Source organism: Notolepis coatsorum (genome assembly GCF_963971535.1).
Source record: "Notolepis coatsorum genome assembly, chromosome: 5".
In the NCBI taxonomy this organism is placed as follows: Eukaryota; Metazoa; Chordata; class Actinopteri; order Aulopiformes; family Paralepididae; genus Notolepis; species Notolepis coatsorum.
In genome coordinates, this window is record NC_140169.1 from 120,634,805 (window position 1) to 120,652,892 (window position 18,088).

Consider the following 18,088-nt stretch of genomic DNA (forward strand, 5'->3'; position numbering starts at 1 on the left):
ATGAACTGTACCCGATATTTATATAATATCGTCATATCGCCCAGCCCTAGTTAGGGTTAGATTTTTATAATTTTTTTTATTATTATTTCAGATAATGGTTGAAGAAGTGTGCCTTTAGTCGACGGCGAAAGATTGGACAGGTTTCGGCTGTCCTAACTGGGGTGGGTAATTCGTTCCACCATTGTGGGGCAAGGACTGAGAAAAGGCAGCTTCTCCTTGATGACCCAGAGCGTAGGGGTCTTGAGGGTGTGTAGTTAGAGACCATTGACCGGAGGTAGGCGGGAGCGGTTCCCTTTGCCGCACGGTATGCTAGGTCGAGGGCCTTGAAGCGGATACTAGTTGGAGCTGCGGCGGCTAACAAGCTGGCGCTGCGACGGCTAACTAGCTGGAGCTGCGACGGCTAACTAGCTGGAGCTGCGGCGGCTAACTAGTTGGAGCTGCGGCGGCTAACTAGTTGGAGCTGCGGCGGCTAACTAGTTGGAGCTGCGGTGGCTAACAAGCTGGAGCTGCGGCGGCTAACTAGTTGGAGCTGTGGTGGCTAACTAGTTAGAGCTGCGGCGGTCATGCACTTGTCCTAATAAACTAACCGACACTGTAGCACTCAACACTTTGATGAACATTGTTACTCAGCTGATAAGAGTTGTGCACTTCCTGATGGCTTGTCGTACAGAACTTGTAAGTCGCTTTGGATAAAAGCGTCAGCTAAATGACTAAATGTAAATGTAACTAGTTGGAGCTGCGGCGGCTAACTAGTTGGAGTTGCGGTGGCTAACTAGTTGGAGATGCGGCGGCTAACTAGTTGGAGCTGCGGTGGCTAACTAGTTGGAGCTGCGGCAGCTAACTAGCTGGAGCTGCTGCGAGGCTAACTAGCTGGAGCTGCGGTGGCTAACTAGCTGGAGCTGCGGCAGCTAACTAGCCACACCATGGATTGTGCTGAGAAAGGACTCTACCAATAAGGCTCTAGGAAATAAGGCTAGGGGTCCAAAATTCTGAACTTATCCTTTAGGATGTATGGGTGTGTGTGTGCATTTATATCCTACCTGGACTGGGGTAGGTGTTTGGTGTACAGCTGCCTCCACACCCCAAGACTCTGAACATCCACACACAAACACTCTGTCATACTGCTCAGGAGCTGAATGACAGGAGAAAGAGAGAGACAGATGATTTATCATGTTTGCCATGGAAGTGGGGGTATATGCCATCAGTTGATGATGACAACTGCAATGAGGCATGCAGTGTCTGTTAATGACAACACGTGATAGACATCACCTATCTTTCTAATCTGGAACTGCAACCAGCCGGATTCCATTCATACTAGTCTACTGAAGGAGTAAAAAATGTATGCATGTATATTGAACAAGCCTGTATATGGAACAAGTCGTCTTGGACAAACTGGCACAGTATCAGCCCTTGATACTGTAAGAGGCCTTGGCTGTCATTGTAGGCTAATGGTCCAGATATGTGGCAGCCTTGGCCAATGGCCATGTTCATATAGTCTTGCAGCTAAAGCTTGAAACTTGTAAGCCAGGGTTAATAATACAATCTATTCCCACGAGGCCATCCATGCTAAAGATGTTGCATTGATTGTACTACACGGCGCTTCAGAGGGCCTGCTGTGTGATGGGCCTCACCTCTCTCTTCATGTCGTCAGGGCAGTGTGGGGTTGCTCTGGAGAGGAAGGAGGGCAGGTACGTATGCAACGTGCTCTCAGGCTTGGCTCCGAACGCCAGAACTTTAAGTCGAGGGTACAGACGCCTCAGCTGCTCCTGCAGACTGCACATAGACAAGAACAGATTCAACTCAATGGTTCATGCAATTCCACACATGCAGTATATCCCCGACAGGTCCAGGAATATTCCCTGCATGGGATCATGTGTGAAGTGGGAAGCAGGGAATGATATCCGGGGGAATTTCCTCCCTCGAGGCGCCTTCACAAATGGAACCCATAAAATTGCTGGATTAACTTTTCCAGTAATGGTAGCATTTTTTGTTGTTAATTTTTATTTATTTATTTTACATGTTCTTAGCATTAACCCTTTGGAGGCCAAACCCGAGATAGTCCGGGTTAACTCGCCATGCTTTGGGCGCCAATCGATATTTCTTTGATTCGCTATATCCATTCATTTTTCATCCATCTAGCCTGACGTTATTATTGGGAATGGGTCTGAGCTCGCAAAGGGCAAATACCGGCGCCTATCGTCTCCCGAATGGTATTACACACCAGCAAGAACACTGCGATCATCAGCTGCTGGACTACTAGAGGCTCCCAGAAGCAGTCAAAAGAGGATCGGTAATGCAGCCTTTATCAACTATGCCCCAAAACTATGGAACAAACTACCCCAAAACATCAGGGAAGCTAACTCGCTAGACATCTTTAAAAGACAGCTTAAAACCTATCTCTTTGCTCAGGCATTTCACTGATAGATATCTGCTACCACCTAGTGGCAAGAGGAAACATCAGGGATATCCTGACACAACTTGTATTTACCTGCACTATTCTTACCCTGCCTACTCTTATACACTGCCTATCAAATTCATGTGTCGGTTATTGCACTTTTTACTTCTTACCGATGACTATTTTAAACTGAATCATTTTAAACTAGTTTTATTATTTGCTAGATCCAAATGTGAAACACTGCGATTAATTGTATTACTGAATAGAGAGCCTATTAGGATGCTAGATCCTAATGTGAAACAGTGATTTACCATACCTTGCTATGCTCGCTCATGCCTGTATTTTTTATGTCCGTTCTATTTTATAATTTTTAGACTATTTTTATTATTTGTGTTACTGAAAACTGTAAGCGGAGAGCCTATTGGGATGCTAGATCCTAATGTGAAACACTGATTTGCCATACCTTGCTACCTGTCTATCTTTTTTATGCCCGCTTATGCCTGTATTTTTTACTGTTGTGAAGCACTTTGAACTGCAACCTCTGTATGAAAAGTGCTATACAAATAAAATTATTATTATTATTATTATTGCACATCATTGGAATCCCTCTGGCTGGGGTTGTGCATTAAAGTCCGGTCCAGGTTTTCCTTCTCGGGCATGCAGTATCGTTATAACAGATGGACTGGGGACACTCTGAACAGCGTGGATTATGTGTTTTGGATATATAACATTGGATCAATATTTGGAATGGCGATCAGGAATTGGATTAATCTTTTTTCAGGACATCAGATGTGAGGACTCTATGTTACCAATCTTGGGTTAATCAGATGTTTCTTTCACAGCGATCACAACGTGTCTGTGTGTGTGTGTGTGCGTGCCGTTGGCTCCGACCAAGGCACGGATAAACGATTTTTCAGCCCATTTCTGTATCGTGCATGAGGACACATACTATCGATAATCTAGCGTTTATTTGAAAACGATTCATAAATCAGCCGAAAAATTACAACGTGCTTTGTGTATTCCACTAAAGGGCTATAATGGCATCTTTCTCTGGAATTAGTAGAAATCACCAAAACTATACTCTTATTCAAAACGGTATAAAACGGAAATGTACCGATGAAAAAACAATCCATTTTGTACATGTTGACTGCAACCAACTCATTGATAAGCGACGGGTGTATTAGACCCATAGGCATAATTTAAGATATATTCTAAGCACTCGCAAATAAGTCATATCCTCCATTGGATAAAGCACTGGCACTAAAGGGTCACAGCGCCCTCTGCTGTTGGCGCCGGAAGTGTTAACACATTCTGTGTCAAAAACTGAAAAATTACGCATTTGCTCGACAACCCCCAACCCCCTAACCCAACCCCCTCCAATGTACAGTAAATGTCCTAACTAGGAGTTCTAGTTCTCGTTCTCTCTCGCAGCCGTCGCTCGTCACTGGTTCTCCAGAGGCCTAACCTGAAGACCTCATTTTGTGCTCACTGCTTTACTGTCTATTTTTTGGCTTGTTCTTCCTTTTGCCTATGTGCATTATCTTTGTTATTCTTGAACTATGGAGTTTGGATCACCCAGCTCCCCATCTTTTTTGCTCTTTAAGTTGCTGTGCTAATGTAGTTATTTTTGATAACTTTTGTCCAGTATCCTGTATCCACCACTTTACGTTCAAGGCCTAAACGAGCCATATTGTAGGATTGAACGTAACATGGGGGCTCTAGCCGCTCTTCCTTGTACGGTTAACATGGAGGCTTGGATCCGGTCTTTCACGTACGGTTAACGTGGGAGCTTTGGTCCAGTCTTCCGTGTGCTGTTTACATGGGAGCTTCAGTGTTCTTTTTTTCCATGTGCTGTTAACATGGGAGCTTCAATTTGTTTTTTTTCTCCATGTGCTAGCAACATGTGCTTGAGCCGGTCTTCAAACAGTATGCTCTATGCTTTATAATCTGACTACTGGTATGCTTTAAAATATTTAGTTTAGTAGACACCACAAGTAGGTAATTTCATTGTTTTCTGGCTGTTGTTAGCTTCCTGTGTACCACTTAACCCTGGGGCGGTCATTGAAAGGATTAGTACCATATGCTTGACGGGTGTATGGTCGATATGATCTTTGGCTGGTAGCAGGTGTGGTTGAAGAAAGCTAGGTCTACAGTGCATTCGCTTACAGTATAGGTAGGTTAGGGGGCCAGGAAATATAATTCGTGTGTTAGGACCTGATGTAAGTCTTTTAGTTAGATTAGACATGTGGTGGGCCTAGCAGTCCTTCATTGACTGCAGTGTAGATGTTAGAAGCTATTTGTGGTCATATCAGATTATAAGGAGCACCTGTTTAAATTTGTTTGGTGAATGTTGCTTGAGTGTAACACAAGAGGTTTTGCCTCACTGTGTTTGTGTTACTGAAGAGCATTGGTTCCAGTATTTTGGGATACATGTGTATGTAAGTGACTCCACAAGGTTGGTCTTGTGGGTGGTTTATCTCAGCAGAAGCCTGTAGCTAGTGTCCGGTAGCAGTATCTGCTGTGATTCTCTAGTATAGGATCTGTATGCATTTAGTAGTGGTTAATCTCAGCAGAGGCCTGTAGCTAGTGTCCGGTAGCAATGTCTGCTGTGATTCTCTAGTATAGGATCTGTATGCATTTAGTAGTGGTTCATCTCAGCAGAGGCCTGTAGCTAGTGTCCAGTAGATGTGTCTGCTGTGATTCTCTAGTATAGGATCTGTATGTAGTTAGTAGTGAGTCATCTCAGCAGGGATCTATAGCTAGTGTCCAGTAGCTGAGTCTGCTGTGATTATCTAGTATAAGATCTGTATGCATTATTGAGCTTGACTTGTGATCCAGTATGGTATGCCGTGTGTCTTAAATTACTGTGGGTGATTTAATTGCGTGCTAACATTGGTTATGCTGTGTGTCTTAAATACAGTGTGATTTAATTGTGTGCCAACATGAAATGCTGTGTGTCTTAAACTACGGCGTTCAAGTTTAATTACGTGCTATAGTTATGCTGTGTGTCTTAAATCACTGTGATTTAATTACGTGCTAACCTTTTGTGGATACAGGGAAAATTGGAGTTTGAACCCAAGGTCGTCGGAACCGTGGGTGAGTTACTCGTGTTCAGGATTGAACTATATCCCTTTTGTGCTACACCGTTTGAGTGGTGCACAGTCAATTGTATTATCTCCTTGTTGTCATTTGCTGTGGATAGTAAGAATGACGTTGAACATGGAGGATTTTGTTGCGGAGCCAACAGTGGAGAAGGTGAAGAGCTGTTCAAAGGATGAGTTGGCGCAAATAGCTGCTCATTATTCTATACTAAAGTTTGATGCAAGCCTGGAAAAGGAGAGCTTTCAAATTCAGTTGCTTGGGGGTTTGCGTTTGGAAGAGTATCTTGACTTGCCTATATTGGAACAGGAGGAAATAGTGCTAGCTGCAGAGGCAGAGCACGTTGAGAGGAAACGAGAATGCAAGGTAAAAGCAGCTACTGCCAAGGCAGAGCGCGAGGCATTTGTTCACAATCTACAACTTCAGGACAAAACAAACAGACATAAATCCCAGGAGTAGTAATTACCTCTTGGTGTTCGGTCACCCGGAGATTGAACTCGTGTGACCCAGACTTAGCAAAAAAGTGTGGATTCTCCCAGATGGTGATGCCCAAGTAACATGTTTGACATCTTATCAGGTTTATCAATCATTAACCTTGTGCATTTGTTTTAGTTTTTATAATGGCAAGTTATTATTTGTTTTACTATTGATATTACGTTGTGCAATACTTTATTTAGTTTGTTTCTAGCACAATTAGTTTAATAAATACAAATAATGTACTGGCAGCTGTTCTTGCAAAAACTAAACTAATTGTAAATTCATTTGGTATCTAGGGACTAGGGATGGGCATTTTAAAGAAAAATCCAAATCGATTGATCGCATGCTATACTCGATTGACCGTGTATTACTCGGAAAAAAAAAATTATAATTTTTTTTCCTGGTCAGACATGACCGACAGATGCAGTGAGGGTGAAACGGGAGAGAGAGCAGGGGGAAGACATACGGCAAATAACGGCGTGTCCGGGAATCAAACTCGGGTCGGCCGATCCACGACGCAGCGCAGTACATACATGGTGTGCCTGATTCAGCACCTTCTTGAGATCAAATGTAAAAAAAAATATCTACGCAAATGAATAAAGGGCAGATAATTTACAGGGGGTTTTGTAGATGCAGTACTGAATTTTTCCATGGGGACACATGCCATACCACTGAAGAAGGACATTAGTCCGAAACATGTCTGCTTTGATTCAGGCTGCCAATTAAAAAAACATTGAACCTGTGAGTGCTGGTCCGGCTATCCTGCTTTGTTATACTGAACTTTATGGGATTACAGCACCCAGTGTGAGTACTTGTGAGCGCGGTCTAACTTGACTATATTGACACATGCAATTTGAAATATGAATATCAGGTGTATACATTTCAGTATTGTGGCCAGGTCATACATGGATCGGGCCAAATCTCCTCTTTCAAATAGCAGAGTTCAATCTGGATTTAGTACCACCAGGCGCCCGTTACTACGGAAGCCCTAAGAGGCCGTACATTCATAAATTTTATTCGCTCTGTTTTCCCGTGATAACGAGTTAATTTTATTTGTTTTCTCATGATAACGTGACTATGATGCACTCGGTGCATCAGTCACGAAAGGGGCTAAGCAGGAGGATATTGATCACTGAGTCACATATCTCTTCAATCAAGGCCTGACACAGGCTGAAATAGCTTTATGCCTTGCTGTTACAGATAATATATATACACATTAATGTGCCTCAAAGTGATAAGATAATTATCGCGTTATCACGAGAAAACGGAGCAAATAAAATGTATGAATGTACGGCCTCTTAGGGCTTCCGTACATTACAGTGCACCAAAGATAGTGAAATTAAATCTACTGCAAGTACAGTTACTTTTGCCATATTAATACTAGAGTTGTTCCGATACCGATACCAGTATCGGAAATGCCGCCGATACTGCCTAAAATGCTGGTATCGCAGGGCTGTACACTAAGCTTTTTCACTAGGGGCACACTTGCCCCTAAATGAGAAATTTAGGGGCAAAGAATATTTTTTAGGGGCACATTTTTAAATAACAATTTTACCATTATTAAAAAAATATGTTCCTCCTGCCTCATAACTGTGGTCCTTTTATTTAACATTTAAGTGCGTTTGTTTTCAGGTTTGTATCTTTTATAATGAACCAACTGAGAAAGTGTGTAAATCACTAATAGAACAAAAACAACAAACTGTGTGTGAGATCACCATTGCATTAATCAGGACGACAAGAAACTCTGCATACATTTGTTTCACAATGAAAAGTGCTTTAGAAATCAAATGAATTATTATTATTGTAAATAACCCCATGAAAGGTTTATTATTTTATGGGTAATTACCTGCTTCATATTTGTGATGTTACTGGTTTCAGTGTGTGCCTAAAGTGATCAATGTGTTGGGCCGTTTATAGAGATCTATGTCAATTAATGTTTATGTATATCCGGGACTTTTTTGTATAAGAATTGAGAGGTATTTGTATATGTGACCTTTATTTTGAAAACCGTGTTGCGACGCAACCTTATTTACATTTGCGCTTTTGACAGTGAAATGTTCAGTCCAACTTAGCTCAAAGGAAGACTCTAATCAAAAAGGTTTAATTGACCCGTATGAGGCTCTTACGGTAGGACTTCGATTGTTTATAGAAGTGGAATGTAATACTATGCAAAACGAGCAATAAACAGTGATTTTACCAGCAGTATAGTTGCAAGCCACTTTCATTTCATATACGGGGAACCGTGACAATTATTAGTATTATCTTATTTGCATATTGTCTCATTATTAGATAGATAGGTTGATACTTTATTGATCCCCGGAGGGAAATTTAAGTAGACAGTACTTCACGTCCTAATAGTGGGCTACTACTACTCACCTAATGCATGGCTGAACCTGAACGTTAGAAGTGTCCGTGTCCCCGTCAATCAATCATCACATCATCACGTCAATCATCATCATCTTATCTCTCCACATCGGACGTGGTTGTCATAAGATGGACTGATATCCACTCCGTTCTTCTTGCAGAGCAAAATTAGTGCCTTAAACTTATTGAAAGGAAGATGCCACATTCAGTTTCGATTTGATTGTTCGCTAGGAATTATGGGATTTGGTGTTGGATGTATATAGACTCTACGCAGACAGGGACATGGACTTTAATCGCATGATAGACTACAACTACCAAGTGGCCCAGATTCACTCCACACGCAAATATTTTTTCCACACAGGCTATCGCTGTTGCCGACAGATTCTTTCATAGCACCACGACATTGTGTCGCACTGTACAGTACAGCCCTGGTTGTAGGCTAATGTTTTACTATTTTTTTTATCCAATTTGTATGGATTAATTTAGGAGTGAAATGCAAATGAAGGGTTGAAATCACTACTCGCAAGCTTGCCCCCAGATATAATTTTCCACTCGCACCGGCCAAATTAAGGGGCAATTTGCGATCATCTCGTCGCAGTGTACAGCCCTGTATCGGTATCGGCGAGTACACTAGCCTCCGATCCCATGACGTAATTTATCTCCTGCGGAGAGTGAGGATTATAAAATTAACGTGTTTTAAAGTGTGATGCTGTTTGTCATTTTAACAGCAGATACTTTCTTAAATTCCATTGTCCCCGACAGAGCGTGTGACAGGGAGCTCGGACGGGATGTGTTTCGCTTGCCGGTGTTATTATAGCATTAGCTGAAAAGCTAGCTAGTTGGAACAACATCCGCTTTAACGTTACATCAAATCAGATGATCGCCTGTCCTTTCTCCAGGACCTGACACTGTCCGTCTATCAACAATAATGCACCCACGGTGAATCGTATTTAAGTCAAGTAGCTACTGACTAGCGTTAGCTGACTAACGTTATCAAATGTCAATGCGGGGAAGACGAGCTAGGTCAGCTAGCTTAGCTTGATAACGGTACCTTGGCTAAAGTTGGTGCTATTCATAATCCAGCAATAATGGCTGCAGACCTGCAAGCAAAGTACAGCAAGTCCCAAGTGCCAAAGGATAAGAGTCTGAGGCGGAGTCTCAAAAGAGAATGTTGAATATTTATTTTGCATCGAAAATCACAACATGAATGTTACTACTAGCCAGAGCCTCTGCTAGTACTAGCTTACAGACTGGGTAGCGAGTGCAACACCGTCTAACGTCCGTGCGGATCATTGGAGTAGGGTATATCTGCAGTGCCGCAGCCCCATACTCATTGATTAATGATACTAATACTAATCTATACAATCACCCGTTGTTGAATAAATACCATTACTTTCTAGTTATTACTAAAAAACAATATATATAAAACAGTATCTGTAAAAAATTTAAAAAAAGTATAATTTATATAATATAGTTTTTTTTTCTTTTTATGTATGCACTGGTATCGGATCAGTATCGGTATCGGCGATAAGCTTTAGGTATCGGAATCGGATCGGGAAGGAAAATTTTTTATCGGAACATCTCTAATTAATACTTGTCCATAATGGCCATAGCTCTGCCATTTTTCACCAGATTGAGACGCGTTTCTTTTCTAGACGTTCACAGAAAGGTATATAAACAATATACGTTGTATTTTATGGCAATAACGTTCAGGTTCGTTAGACCTGTGAGATATCACGAAAATAACATTCAAAAGATTATTTTCACGTCAGCCCCTCCATCTTAGATAGAGGCTGGTATGAGCTGGGTAATGTAATTTTATGAAATTTCTATGTCCATCGAAAGCCCTGGGTCTCCTCTTTCTTTGGACTACAAACATGAATGACTGTGTAATTTCCTTGCGTCTATATTCGCCGGTTTCCGATGCAATGCACGGATAATTCTATAAACTCCTATTTCTCCAACACCTAAAAAAATCATTGGTAAACAAACGTAGAGCTGAAAATATATACTTTGACTGCTGTTTTGATAGGGTTAGGGTCTTTACTCTTGGCTACATTCGAAAAAGAAACGCAATATTAATTAATACAGACTGTATTGATCTATTTATGGCGTGAAATTAATCTCGGCCCAGTACTGGGCCCGTCGGGCTTAAGGAGTTAAAGACATTCCAAGAACCAACAAAACTGACAACAGCTCCTCGTCCGCCATTTTCTTGAAAATGATGAAACGTTCCCCCGCTACATTAAAAATCGATTCACTACGTGTGAATAAACCTTAAGTAAAAAGCGCCTCACAAATAACCCCATGGTGATTGGCTCACTCCGTATATGGGCACAGTTTAGGACTCACTTTAAATATCTCCCAATTGCATCTAATGCACTTTTTACGCCCTCACTCATGGATGCAGCATTCAAAACATGGGCCGGAAAGGGGCTAAAGAAGGTGAAGGACCTGTTTAAAGAAGGGCTTTTTATGTCCTTTGAACAGTTGGTAGGCGGGTATGACATCCCCCGCTCAAATTTTTTTTAGATATTTACAGGTGCGGGGTTTTGTAAAGAAATATTTTGCTTCTTTTCCTGTACTTCAACCAGACAGGTGGCTGGATAAGTGGCTGGAGGGAGACCCAAAACAAAAAGAGGATAGTGAGTTCACTATAGTGATATCCAAGAGATGGCATCCCCATCACTGGACCGTATCAGGGAGTCATGGGGTAATGATATGAGACTTGAAATCCCTGACGATTCTTGGCAATTGGCAATTAAAAGAATACATTCATCATCTGTCTGCATCAGACATGGATTACTCCAATTCAAGGTATTTCATAGACTACACCTCTCTAAGAGCAGACTTGCCGAGATCTACCCGGATGTGGATCCGACCTGCCCCAGGTGCCATCAGGCTCCAGCCACTCTCTGCCATATGTTCTGGTCATGCCCATCACTATCCCGATTCTGGCTTTCTGTTTTTGAAACATTTTCCTTCATGTGTGACAGGGAGATCAGCCCCAACCACTTGGTTGCAGTTTTTAGAGTGCTCCCTGGCGAAATCAGGGTATCTGTCGCTCAATCAGATGCTGTGGCCTTCTCCTCTTTGTTGGCTAGACGCCTTATCTTGCTTAATTGGAAGTCAGCCATTCCTCCATCACATCGACGCTGGGTCGAAGATGTGATGGCACACCTAAAACTTGACTTAAATACTCCACCAGGGGCTCTACCCAGAAATTCTTCCAAGTTTGGCAGCCATTTCTGGATTATTTTTATCTAAAATTCCCGGCTGAGGATGCTTAGGCATAGGACGGTGATTTATTAGATAGGCAATTTCTATATGGCAAGTGGCAATTTCTATATGGCAAGTGACAACCTGTATAGGAACAATGCAATTTTCTTTGATTATTATTACTTTTTATTTTATTGGTCTACTTTTTTTTTCATTTATTTTAGGTATTGTGCGGTTATATGTAGTCATGTATTGTATGTATGTTTGTACGTATGTATATAATGTTGTTGAACCTTTAAAAAACCAATAAAAAACAATTAAAATAATAAGACTGAAATGTTCCTGAATGTAGCTGCATGTATGAATAGTGAAAATCACTAGCAGGGCCTGTACAGTTATCCCAGTAATACAGGGGAACTATGTGTGAAAGGGGCTTCCGTTTGCATTTGTTGTCTTGTTACCTTGGTGACAGGGCATTCTTGGGCATGAAGGCAAAATCCAGCAGAGGGAAAAACTCTTTGGGTCCCATGATTCCAAATCCCTTTGTCAAGTTAGCGTGTAGTCTGGAGAGAACCGACACAGTTAGAGAAGACATTTACTATACAAAGCATCAACTTCCAACATATTTATTTGAGTTTGACATTAAATAACATTTCACTTTGGTAGACAGTTTCCATGCGTTTGTTTGTTTTAAGCAGACATATCTCCTCTACATGTGCTCATGAGCGGTCAATCACAAAGATTAGCTTCATCAATAGCTACCATGTGTACAGGCAATTGATGTTGGGGCTGTCCCGAATACCGATTACCATTTCTTTGGGTTTCAAAGCTTCAGGAGTAATTATTATCAGTGAAAAAAATTTATTCTTCTCACACACATGTTTCAAAAGTGGCATGTAGATGAGATATACTGTAGGGTGGTTTTCATAAGTGACTAAATGTCCATGTCTGAGAAGAACTGATTTTCAAAATTAAGCATTTACATTGCATTGATTACCATGGCAGCAATTGATACTGAAACTTTTAAGTCAGCCCCAATTGATATTTGATCATTGGTACAGGTGTATCCACCCTCATCATCAATGATTACAAATACGCAGAACTATTTAGTATAAAACATGACCATAGTCACAAATAAAATGATATAATCATCTAGATGAAATTGCTGTAGCTTGCGTATGTGTTTACAGTGTTGGTAATTTCAAGTTATCCCAAGAGCGTCAATACTGCTGGTTGACATGCCATGAAGTGAAAATGCTTTACTAGAACAATATCCCACATCGACATGCAGACTTACAGCAGGAGTCTCTCCAGATAGGCTATGGCATATGAAGACAGAGACTTCACTCCCAGCACGGGTAGCATGATTCCCAGCCACACTGAAACACAAACATCATTGCATAATCCAGACATTATTTCAGTTTTGGTGTAAGCATGCATTTGGTAAGCAGATGATCCAACTATGGCCAACTGTGTGAGTGTGCCAGAGATGTGCTGTACACTCTCTTGCTTCATTACCCCTTGACCCACAATTCCTGCCAACACATTTTCACCATATCAGATGTTGGGAAAGGGGGGGGGGGGGGGGGGGAGGAGAGCGAGAGAGAGACATGCTGTCTGCAACGGAGGGATTGGGTCATTGAATAGGTGCACGTGTAGTGTTTTGTACGTGTGAATGTGTGGTTACCTCGTAGGCCCTGGCTGAGGTCGTAGAATCCCGCCTGGCCCAAGGCCCACATGATGGTCAGACACTTGACTGGACGGTTCTGAAAAGAACGCAACAACTCCAGATACTGGGGTCGGAGAAAGGGGAGAGGAGAGGTTATTAAGGTCGACAACAATGGGCCTATCTCAAACCCTGCCCTCTTTTTTTGATCCTCCAATCGAGACTGTTGCTTCCTTTGGCATAGTAGGCAGCTAAGTTGTTTGTCAAACAGTGTTGAACTTGAGTGCTACACTTTGAGTGCATGCATAGTAGCATAGTAGGTACAGTAGCAGTATAGGCATAGTAGACTATGTAGTAGAGAGTGGACATTTTGCAGCCAGACACTGTGACCACGGTGGTCTTGGATCAAATGCCCCCAGGCAATGTTTTTTTTGTCGCTCAACATCAAACAAGTAAGAGTTGTAGATAGGACAGTAAACGAGGACAGTAAAGCATTTAATTCCAAGTGTCTGCAAGGACACACACACTCACATCAGCCAGGTTCTGGGTGGCTATTCTGGGCTTGTCCTGTAGGATGGCCTGAATACAAACTCTGTAACCATGCAGTGGCTCTCCTGGAAACAAGAGAAAAAAGTTTTTTTTAGAAATAAAAATAAAAAAGGTCCCACATTATCACAAGACATGTTTCACATGGTCAATAGCTTACAGTTACTAAAAATCACTGTTTTAGCTTGTGAAAAACTAGAAGCACAAAAACAACTTTGCAAGGCGAGCCGGTGTTGCTACATGACTATTTCTGCTAGTGGCCACAGTGGCTGATGCAACTCTCTAGGGCTGCACAATTAATCAAAATTGTATCGCAATTTACAAATCGCAGCAGGCTTCAATATCATAAAGGCAAAATGTGTCTCAAAATACCATTCCAAATTAAGTATTGTGGTGCTGCAGATACTGGACTACAAATAGTATTCCACAGACTTGAAGGGAAAAATTACTGTTTGGTACAGACCCCCGAAATCATTCAAATCATTCAGCCCTGTGGTTCTCGGAAGGGGAATTTGTTTCCGTTTGGTTTTGAACAGTTGCCAGAGGAATCATTTTACTGGTGGAACGTTTAAGTTACAATATGTCTCGACAATGCATGCATACCATCTTGTCACATACATCATGTGTAAACATTGACAATCCGTTCCATCTACAGTACGTACCCGTCTGTCTATCCAGCTCCCGCAGCATGGTGTAAACACAATGATCAAAGAAGTCTGGCAGTGCCTCGCTGCATCGCCCAACGAGACCCTTTATCACACTTTTCAGCTCCTTTCCCGCAAGGCAGTATGGGTAGTCTGGGATTCAAAGACAGGGCAGACGATGAATATATAGACATAGAAGCTGGCTAATGACCTAGGGTGGCGTTTTAAAAAAGAGACTGATAAAGATGTAGGCAGTGGGTGAGTTTTTACTGACCGTGGGCGTAGCTGCTGAGCGTGGGCTCCGTCTCTGCAGTAGTCAGTTTGTGGTTGAGGTATCCAGCCAGGTCTTTGACCCACACCGACGGGTTCTCTGGGAAGAGGTTCTGACTGAGCTCCAGCTGCTGCTTCAGCTCCCCCACATCCAGCTACAAGAGAACCCATAAAGGAGAGATGGTGTGTGTGAACAAAAGTGCAAGAGAAGACAAAAAGATCTATTATACCCAAGATTAACCTCTATGAGGCTGTGATTAAGTACGTGATATTTTGGTCCTAGGTTTAGTGCCCTCTCCCACACCCTCACAGGGATCGTTCAGAATTCAATAAAGCCTTTTGGTCCATCAAAATACTATTTAACTGAAAACCACATGCATGCAACATTTTTTATGTGATTGATAGTGAATTTGTCTCCTATTATTTAAGTACATGTAGAAGCCACGGATAAGCCTCTATGGTTTCTTGCCTATACCTGCACTGTATTGATACCATTTATTTTTATTACTGCATTTAAATAAATGAATATAAATGAAACAGATAATGAAAACCCAGTGTATGAAAACCCAGCTACACTGGGTTTTGCATATAGTTTTTCAGTCAATGACCTCAAGCTATTATAGCGACTGAAATTATCTGAAATAAATGACATAAGCTTGCCAACATTCTAAAGTAGGTTATCAGTTTTAAAAATAGTTTTAAAAATAGTATGACTCACATCTTTGAAGGCCTCCTCTAGGTTCTTGTGGTGTGGAGAGGTGTTTGTGGCAGTGGGCATCGATTTCTTGGCTGGCTTGTTTGCGGAAGGCTTCTTAGGTTGGGAGTCGGCCGGCGGCGGGACCTGCTCCTTATTCTGCTTCTTCATCCTATCAAAGCCTTCAAACAAGTTCTCGGACATCTTCAGTGGCGCTGGAGAAAAAGGAAAGAACCGGTTTAAAGAGGTGTCCGTACAGATAGGGATAGTTATTCCTACTATAACTTCTATGGTCTACCGTGTGTCTCTTTCGTATCCATCTGTGTGCTGGAATTCCAATTGATCATTGCAAGACCATGTCACTCTGCCTCCTCCCTCCCCTCCCCCCCACCGCAGCTTACATAACAACCCTCCCTACCACTGACGACACAAACACAACACTCACAATGGACAGGGAATACAACAAGACACCAGAAGAAGCCTCACCGTTCCCTTGTGCTGTGGCCTGAAGGACATTCGTTTAGTCCCCTTGTAGTAAACAAACTATACAGCTCAGCTAAGTGAGTTTAGAGAGGGCTTTGTAATGTATACCAGCCTACATATGACCCCACATGATTGCAGACTAGGGATACCGCCCACCCCACCCCCCAAACCTGAGAAGGTGCCGACAGGGACTAGCAGTTGCTCACAGAGCTTAATGTATATCTGGTGTAGGAGTCCGAGTATAGTGTGTAAACACAAAGTTATGGCAGAGGTTAACCTGAGGTGATGCACGAGCAGTGAACTCCAAACCCACGTGACTGAACTCAAACTAGAAAGAAACAGACTAAGAAACGACGTAAACTCCATGATCAAAACTGCAAAAAAGAATTTCATCAATGACAAAACTGAGGAAAACAAAAACAAACCACGTGAACTTTGGAAATTACTCAATCAACTAGGATGCAGTAAAAAACTTAAAACCAGATTCTCAAACATAAACATAAAAACGGACAACACGCTCATCACAGACAAGCTGGATGTAGCCAATTACTTAAACATTTTCTTCACAAACATAGCCACAACACTGGTAAACAAACTACCCTCCCACTCAGGGCTTTATGGGGTAGAACACATAGTAGCTTACTACAAAAACCTAGGGGTCCGCAAGGACGACTTCAAGCTGGAAATGGTAACAACAGATGAGGTACTCAATAAACTGAGCGCCCTCCAACCTAACAAGGCCACTGGCCATGACAACATCCCCTCCAAATTCCTCAGAGACTCAGCAGCCGCCATCACCCCAATCATCACACACATAATAAACCTCTCCATAAAACAGGGACACGTCCCCAAGGACTTCAAAATTGCAAGGGTGACCCCTCTGCACAAAAAGGGCAGCAAATTAGACCCAGGCAACTACCGCCCTGTTTCTATTCTCACCTCCATCTCGAAAGTCATGGAAAAAATAGTCTACGAACAGGTCGAAAAGAACCTAGCGGAAAAAAATCTAATCTACGAATTCCAATCTGGCTTCAGAACATACCACTCCACTGACACATGCCTTCTCTATTTGAATGACCACATCAAACAAGAGGTGGACGCAGGCAAATACTGCGGCATGGTCATGCTGGACCTACAAAAGGCCTTTGACACGGTCAATCACTCCATTCTGATAGACTAAAACCAATTGCTTTTAGCTTGTCAATCAGTGAGCTGGATGCAATCCTACCTTGAGGGGAGGGAACAGATGGTGGAGGTAAACGGTACCCTATCCCCCCCCCTCACAGTGAGCTGTGGTGTTCCACAAGGAAGCATACTAGGACCGCTACTGTTCCTAATTTATGCAAATGACATGTCGTCAGCTTGTGACTGCAACTTGTTCCTGTTTGCGGACGACTCAGCCCTGCTGGTCTCTGACAAGAACAAGTTACAGGTTGAAAAAACCTCAGCTCGGAACTAGGCAGAATCTGCATATGGCTCGCTGATAACAAACTATCATTACACATGGGCAAAACAGAGTCCATTCTCTTCGGTTCAAATAACAAACTCAGCAAGACCGACGGCTTCTCAGTTACAGTGGGTGACAATATTGTAACAAGGAAAGATGAAATTACCTACCTGGGTTCCATCCTAGAGGCTAATCTCTCCTGTGACAAAATGGCATCCAATGTAATAAAAAAAGTCAACCAACGAACTCGATTCTTGTACCGGATCTCCTCTTTGGTAAACAAGAATACCCTGAAGACTCTGGCAGGAGCACTCATTCAGGGGTACTATGACTATGCTTGCACCTCATGGTACCAAAGCACCTCAAAGGCGCTAAAAACAAAATTACAAACATCTCAAAACAAACTGGTCAGACCCCTGCCCACTTTGACAACCTAGGATGGCTTAGAGTAGACGACAAGAGTACAGCAACTTGCAATGGGCCTGGTCTACAAGATACACTACACGACCAAGGTACCCATGTACATGTCAAAATACTTCCCAAAGGTCAGTGAATACCACGATCACAACACCAGAGGGAGCTCCACAAATCATGTTAAACCCAGATTCGGCTCAAATAAGGGACTAAACACGTTTCGCAATTATGCCACATCAATGTGGAACGCCCTACCCAAAGCTGTAAAGGAATGTGGATCACTACCCACTTTCAAAACCTCTCTCAAGGGACACCTACGGGAGACTGCAATTCAACACTGGCCCCTGTAAATATCCTAACCCAACCCCCT

The 18,088-nt window shown here is 42.4% G+C and overlaps 1 protein-coding gene across 1 annotated transcript in view; it reads right to left on the minus strand.

The window, feature by feature from the left end:
* Positions 1–18,088, minus strand: part of tmem214 (transmembrane protein 214) — a 31,773-nt gene that overhangs the window by 9,772 nt on the left and 3,913 nt on the right. The window contains exons 2-10 of the mRNA XM_084313757.1: positions 15,399–15,589; positions 14,685–14,835; positions 14,429–14,563; positions 13,752–13,834; positions 13,242–13,347; positions 12,852–12,933; positions 12,016–12,117; positions 1,632–1,773; positions 1,041–1,132 (exon numbers count right to left, since the gene is read on the minus strand). Of these exons, the coding sequence (XP_084169883.1) occupies positions 1,041–1,132; positions 1,632–1,773; positions 12,016–12,117; positions 12,852–12,933; positions 13,242–13,347; positions 13,752–13,834; positions 14,429–14,563; positions 14,685–14,835; positions 15,399–15,589 (1,084 nt within the window). The remainder of the gene's footprint in view (positions 1–1,040; positions 1,133–1,631; positions 1,774–12,015; positions 12,118–12,851; positions 12,934–13,241; positions 13,348–13,751; positions 13,835–14,428; positions 14,564–14,684; positions 14,836–15,398; positions 15,590–18,088) is intronic.